The 7,431-nt window shown below is 43.4% G+C and overlaps 1 protein-coding gene across 2 annotated transcripts; it reads left to right on the top strand.

The window, feature by feature from the left end:
* Nucleotides 1–218: 218 nt before the first annotated feature.
* On the top strand, nt 219–3,544 carry LOC136462336 (protein POLYCHOME-like). 2 transcript variants are annotated; one of them, XM_066461441.1, is made up of 6 exons: nt 219–355; nt 458–515; nt 769–822; nt 916–980; nt 1,077–1,346; nt 2,790–3,544. In XM_066461441.1, exons 5-6 carry the CDS (start codon nt 1,086–1,088, stop codon nt 3,195–3,197), a joined length of 669 nt encoding a protein of 222 aa, XP_066317538.1. In that variant the 5' UTR covers nt 219–355; nt 458–515; nt 769–822; nt 916–980; nt 1,077–1,085; the 3' UTR covers nt 3,198–3,544. The 2 variants fall into 2 exon arrangements, with proteins under 2 accessions (XP_066317538.1, XP_066317537.1); XM_066461440.1 differs by having other exon boundaries at nt 765–822.
* Nucleotides 3,545–7,431: the final 3,887 nt, after the last annotated feature.

Raw genomic sequence — 7,431 nt, 5'->3', positions numbered from 1 at the left:
TGTCAACGGTCAAAAAGTTCGAAATCATCACACTACATGCACCAGGTTCATACACCGGAACCATCCTGCCCGTCCATCACTCCTATTCGAACAAATGAACGTCCGGAAGCTGCTCTCGGCCCACAGCACATCGTGTCCTTCGGCCCTCGCCAGTTTCGAATTTCGAACCCGTTAAAAGCCCCGCCTGCGCCGCCCTCCACCAACGGCCAAACCCCAACCAAAACACAGCAGTAGTAGCACCAGGCACGAACCCTAGGAAATCTACCCAGAAATTCCACCCGAATCGGGGTTGTATCGTAGGGATAGTCGTTGCGGGGATAGGATCGAAGCGGACTGGGCAGGAGCCGAGCAAATCGTGAGTTTTTTTTTTCGGTTTGGAGGATTTGGAAGTGGTTGTTTGGTTGCAGTTTCCCGAGCGGTTTGGTGATGAGTTTTTCCTCTGGTCTTGTTCTTGCAGATCTGAAGAAGGGTAAGGATTGCCGTGCGGGGTACGGAGCTGTGGGAATCTATCCGAGGTGAGAATCGCGAAACGGTTGGGGAATTTGGTTGGTTCTTGGGCTGATTCCGTTGGTTCGCTCCCAAATTGCTTTCTTCAGACATGTCTCGCGGCTTCTTTATGTGTAATCCCTTGGTGGTAGAGGATTGAGGTGGGATTATGAGTAGAACCGTCGCGGATTAAAATGATTACCTTGTTTCTTGAGGGAATTTCTTCGTGCTATTGATGCTTATACATTGGTCTTCTCTGCGTTTCTTCTTTCTTGCAGGTAGGCATCTTAGAGTCGTAGTGAAAGAGCAGAAGCCAGGCCGGGAACAAATAGAAAGGTGAGGAGATTTTTGGTGCATTAGTTCTTCATGCGTCCTCCTGAATTCTGCTTGTTAGCTTCATCCGAAAATTTCTTGCAAATTCTTTTGTAGATCCAGGAGAAGAGCAACAGGACTCAGGGCACCAGGAATACGAAAGAGCAGAGACCAGAACAACTGTAAGAAATTCTGTGATTTCAGGGTTCATTTGTTTATCTGATTATGCATTCTTTGGCCTCTTGCATCACTAATGTGGTTATATACACTTCTTCCAGAACTACAAGATGCATGAAGTGAGGACTGCCAGCAGGCCGGCTCTCGCCGACATCTCTGGTGGTGGGTTCTTTATCAGGAGAGTAGAATCGCCAGGAGCTGTGCTGGTGAAAGGTGCTGTCAAGCCGCGGGCTCGACAGGCCCTGTCACCGTCAAGCAACAAGGAGAATGTGCCACCAGTGGGAGCTGTGTGGGTTGCACCAAAGAGGAGGAGCCCCTTGCCTGACTGGTACCCAAGGACCCCACTCCGTGATATCAAATCAATCGTCAAGGTGGTGGACTATTTCCTTGCTGTTTTATGTGTTCTTCTCTGAATTCCGTGCACACCATCACCATTTCTGATAATGTCTAATTCCATGTTGTTGTATTTGGTGTATGAACTGTACTCTATAGTTTATAATATGCTACAGTGTTGCAATGTTTGAGTTCTCAGTCATTGTATTCAGAATGCCTGGTTAGTGATCAACAAAATAGGCTATGGAGTAGATTTGGTAATTGGTGTTCAAAATGTTAAGCCTTGTACATTATTATTCTATAATACAATAGGATATGCCAATTATGTTAGCTGCCTTGATGACATAGAATGAGAAATATATACAGGTGGATTTTATCATTGGTGCAGCAAGTCATAGCAAAAGATTCTTATAATTCCATATAACATAGCAATAATACTCTTACAACGCATTGCTAACACTCTTTTATTCTGTCTTACTTGCATCTAGCTATATTCAGTTTAAGTGCCTGACAATTTAGATGTGCTTAAATTTACAGAAAGATTCAGTTAGTTAAATCTAAATTTATTATTCTCCCTTTGACTTAATGTTATCCCATTCCCCTTGTTATAGAGTTTGAATATTTAACGGATCATAATAGATGTTCCTTTGCGTTATTACTAAATTACTGTACTTGTTTGGTTGTAGAAACTATGCACTGCAACTAAAAAGTTGCACACTTCAGGCTGTTGATGGTGTAGAAATTTCTCTGAATACAGGATCATGTTTAGAAATTAATTGACAATTTGCCATTTCAGCTGCTGAGGATCTTATTTGCAACGGCCTGTCTTCTTGGTTGTTCTGAAATGTCCATTCATTTTAACGTGGCCTATTAAAACTGAGATTCCTATAAAGATTCATAGTATAGATTTTGACTTCATCTTCAGTTTTAAGCTTTATATGACCAGTCTATTCAGGATATTTGCAGTCGTAAATATATATATATATATACACACACACACACAGGATATTTGCAAGAATTTCATCTGGTGAATTTTTACTGGTTTTATCATCTTCATAACTTATGTTATGGAAGCATCTTTATGCTGTTGTTTATATACACCGTTACGGACTATGCGAGTTGTATTTGTTGATATTGGAACTGTTGAAACTACTGATAGCTGATATAATAGTGTTCAACTGAAATGCTTTTAAAGTATCCTCTGGAGTATGGATGTTAGTTCCCTTTTAAGAGGCAATATTGCTTTCAATATTGGCAGTGATTAGATTTAAGGCAAATTTAGCTTTATGTTCAGAAAATCTGTGTTCGTTACTTTCTAGGCTGACCACTGACCCCATATGTGCTTACTTGCCTATTACTTTTAATTTATTACCAGAAGTTATATACTGATGTATAACTGCAACTTGCAGGCAATTCTGTTAGATGTTAGACGTGCATAGTGTTCCCCTCGAAATCTACTGATGTATAACTGCAACTTGCAGGCAATTGAGAGGAGAAATCGTCTGCAGAATGCTGCAGCTCAGCAGCAGATCCTGTGGACAGAAGATTCTTCCCAATCTGTGGATCCAATAACTCCAGCACAGGTGCCAACAACTGAGGGAGGTCAAGCTGTTGCAAGCCCTGCAACTTCTTTGGATGATCCAGCTCTTGCAGATCTCATGGAGAAGAAGCTGTCCAGCTCCTTGCAGGCCACTCCATCTGACTGCTCCTTGCAGGCCACTCCATCCAAACCAAATGATCCAGCTCTTGCAGATCTCATGGAGAAGAAGCTGTCCAGCTCGATAGAGCAGATCGAGAAGATGGTGAGGCGTAACCTGAAGAAAACTCCGAAGGCCGCTCAGCCTTCCAAGAGGATCATCCAGAGGCACACCCTGATGTCCATGCGATGAGCTGAGAAAGCTCTGCTCTGTCATGGTTTCCTCTTGTCTGCTGCTTTCTTAGCGGCTAGTCCTAACCAATCATTATGTCAGTTTTGCCTGAAGGAGGGTGAGGTTTCCTGGTTCTCTGCTTGAGGACCCAGGGGTATGCGGCTTACTAGCTCCCTGCTTGAGGGTACATAGTATTATGGTGACTACGATTTCTCTACGTTTATAGCTTGAACCGTGTATAGCCTCTCTACAATTTTAAGCACCATGAATAACTGTTACGTGATCTTTTTAGTTTGAGAAATTAGTAGTTCCTCTGTATAGTTATGGTGTAGAACGGATGTGAGAAGGGTGAAACAGGTGCAGTTATGACTTTGACAGCTTGAATACTGTTGTTGCTGAGTAGTTCCTCTATACTGCTGGTGCCGAGTAATATTTTGGCAATCAGTAATGATTAATGAATCACCTTACTGATTTCAGTTATGAATATTTGTGACTCTGATTGCTTGTATTACTACTATTGTCGAGTAACATAACATAATTTTAGTATTTTATTGTCTCAATACTGCAAGATGAGAGATTGCCATATGCTAGCGTTGCTTCTTTCTGCAGGTCAGAGTGCGTGTGTTCTTTTTAGAGCCTTTAAATCTCATAGTCGTGGCAGCCACCAAAGAGACATTCATATTTTACATTTAGTTTCCCAAACATTGAGCCCGTTCCTGTTCACTTTGGATATAGGCAGGTTTAGTTGTCCATGGTAAGATACTTATTTTGGCACTAGGTATTGGCCCGTGCGTTGCTACGGGCTTGTAAATTTTGGATGAAATAACATAACTAAAACATTTGTTTGTTGCATGACGAATTAAAATGAAAATTAGGGAGAATAAATAACCAGAAAGTCCAAGTAGCAAGCCAGGCTTGCACAAGACCAAAAATATCTACATTAGTTTCCAACTACATGAAACATTTGCTACAGTCAGGATCAACAATGCCGGAGCGCCAACAAGGATCTGTACCCGGCTATGATCCATTGCTCTGCTTCCTCAAAAATATCGCTGATGATCCAAGGCACTGATCTCTGCTGATTTCGAAAAAACAGGTTGTATTCATTATAATCTGTTTATCAAATGTTCTTAATTATATCGTTTCTTACAAAATTTTTGTGACCATAGCAACACACAGATCAATACCTAGTTCATGCCAAAGCATGTACCATTTGCTACAAACATTTATGTAGTCGACATGAAAGAAATGTCAAAGCATTGATACACGAAGTCCAATGTTAAATAGCTAATTTTCAATAAAAAACAATAAAAGGCTTCAAGATTACATTCCATCTATCAGAGTTAACCACTTTTGATTTTTTTTTTCAAAAATAGTCCATCCATCATGCTCTAACAATCAATCAATCCTTTAGTCTTATAAACAAGGGTATCCTTTGTTTTGCCGGTTAGTTGCCCTCCGTTGCTACTCCATGCGCAGCTCCTGACCTCCTCTTGCAGGTACTCCGATGTTTGTGTGTGGTGGTCGCACACATGCCAAGCTGCATGGAAATATTCACCAGATCAGACTGCACACCACTGCATCAACCAATAATTGCCCCTTTTTTTTTCTCAAATATGCGAAAGGTTAGCGCATCATTTGTATTAAGGTCGGAGTCGGAGAGCTTGAAATTACAAAGCCGCACGATACTCCCGCAAGTGCTCTGTACCGCTCCCTCGGAAGTTTAATAGTTGCCCCCAAAACCAGTAATTAGAGATAATTATACATTGACAATAATCATAGATAATTAAAAATGGATCGATCACTGATGCATCAGAGAAGCAACGGTGGTATGGATAAAAACATAAAGAAAAAGAAATAGAGGATCCATGGTCAGTAAGAAGGGAAAAAAAGAATGCTTAAACCTAGATAATTGTGTTTTCAGATTCATGGTTGTGATAAGAACAGGAAAAGACAAAATTTAACCATAAGGCGAAACAGAGGAAGCATACCAAAGTGCCTTGTGCCTTCAATCAGGTCGTGCTCAGCTATGTCGATCAATCTCACTAGGGCATCTGAGACCACTAAGCCAATCTTGTGACTGATAACAGAGAACCTGAAACATAAAGTCAGTCTACATGAAACCTGATGAACCAGCAGACTAAAACATTTCTATTCACTTGGTTAAATTCGCCAACAAAATTGGCTGCAGTCTACATTAAATATGAAAGAAGTTAAATTCCCATTGATACAATTTCTCAGAACAATAATATAAAAAAAGGGTACAAGAAAGGTTGGCATAGCGCCTCCAGGGACTCTCCCTCACTCCAGTCACCTTCGAAGTGAATTTGGATATTAGATATAATAGTATTATTGACCATGGTGTGATGCTCCATTCCAAGAGCTCAGAAGAAGTTTCAGTTCACTTTTTTGCCCATGCACAAACACAGTAGCTGATTCTAAAAGAATCGAGATGCTTATATTTCCCATTTATGTATTGTCTTTATTGAAAATATCCATCAAGAAGTCCACTTGTTAACATCAAAATGTAGATGCAAGATTTACCTTCCGGGGCAGCACGGCGCGAATAGGAAGCCAGATCGCTCATGCCCTGATGTGAGGATCATTTGTCTTGTGGATGTCATTGCCCTCTAGATGGCAAATCCTTGTGCTATAAATGGCCACACAGATCAGTAGTTTATACGTTGTGCTATGAGAGAAATCAGACTGGTAGACAGAATTTCTAGCGATTTCAGATTTCACACAAGTCACATTAGTAAGCTGCCAAGAGCAACAAGCAATGGAAACTAAGAACATCTAAGTGGATACCTTGGAAGGATCTTTGGATGTATACCTTGGCAGCTTATCCTTAAATTGTTAGTTGATCTCCACCAATAGACCCAATGGTCTATTGGGCCCTTGCCTCTGCGCCCTGATCGGGGGCGCCCAACCCTAATAGGTTGGTGGGCCCCTGTCGCACAGCACATATAAAGATAGGTGGGGATCACGGCTCAAATCACGAGGTTGGTCTGAGCCGCAATGATCCCACCGATAGAAACCCTAATCCGATCTACAGTGTGCTGCCAGCGACGGGATGCCCCACCACACCGCCGTTGCCTCTGCAGGGTCTCCACCGGTCCACTGGATCGCCACCTCGCCTCATCACCACCGTGCTGAGCACCGGCGTCCGCGAGGCGGCATCCAGGGCGAACTTGGCGTCTACGTTGCTGCGGCCCAACTACGCTAAGGCGAGGAGCCTTACCCGGATCTACGGTTACACAGAAAGGTACACCATGATCCTAACAATGGTACCAGAGCAAGGTTGTCAGTGTGTAACCCTAACCCTAACCGGTTAAAAGCAAAGAGAAAAGGGACCGAGGGTGGCGGACGTCACTGGAACCCCGGTCACCACCGCCACCGCGCGGGGAAAAGAGGCCGCACCGCCGTTCTCACCGGCGCACGGCAAGAACATAACAGATCTAGTTTGGATCTGAGGAAAGGAGTAAAAGGAAAGAAGAACAGTGGTTCCCCAACCCTAACCCTAACTGGGTGAAGGGGAAGAACAACAGTGAACCCGATTCGGATGAACTAACCTATCCTCATCCCAATCGGAATCAAAACCGTGAAAAGAAATCAAAAGAAAAGGTTCAACCGAACCCTAACCCTAACTTGCATGAAGAAGGGGAAGGGAAGCGATTCGGATGAACTCCAAAAAGAAAAGAAATCAAAAGAAAAGTGCAAATCCCAAAACCCTAACCCTAGTACCCCAATCGGTTGAATCCGTAGAAAGAAGCAGATTCAAAAGAAAAGAAGGGGAAGAGGGGAAGGGGATAATCTCACAGATCTCGAATCAAACCAAAAGAAAACACGAATAGGGTTCAACCGAACCCTAACCCTAACTCGCATGAAGAAGGGGAAGACAAAGATTCGGTATAAATAGAAAAGAATCGATCAAAAGAAGATCCAAACCCTAATTTCCCACACCAGTTCGGAAAAGAGAAGAATAACTCAAATCCGAAGGGGAAGAAGAAAAGGAAGAGAATGGAAAGAGACCTCGCCATGCACCGGGCGAACCCTTCGCCGACGCGGGAGAAGAGGGCCGAGCCGGGGTGGGGGAGATGTTTCTGCTAGGCTCGGCCAAGGGGGCACTGCAGCCAAGGCCGCTCGACGGCGGCGTGCTCACCCATTGGGGAGCACGCGCGCCGGCGAGGGGTCGGCGACGGCGCCATGGCTGTCGCTCGCTCGCTGCGTCCACCATTTTGCCGCTCATCTCACT

The sequence above is a fragment of the Miscanthus floridulus genome, chromosome 7, assembly GCF_019320115.1.
Source record: "Miscanthus floridulus cultivar M001 chromosome 7, ASM1932011v1, whole genome shotgun sequence".
In the NCBI taxonomy this organism is placed as follows: domain Eukaryota; kingdom Viridiplantae; phylum Streptophyta; class Magnoliopsida; order Poales; family Poaceae; genus Miscanthus; species Miscanthus floridulus.
The sequence above is the reverse complement of the archived record's forward strand: the minus strand, read 5'-3'. Positions and strand labels throughout refer to the sequence as shown.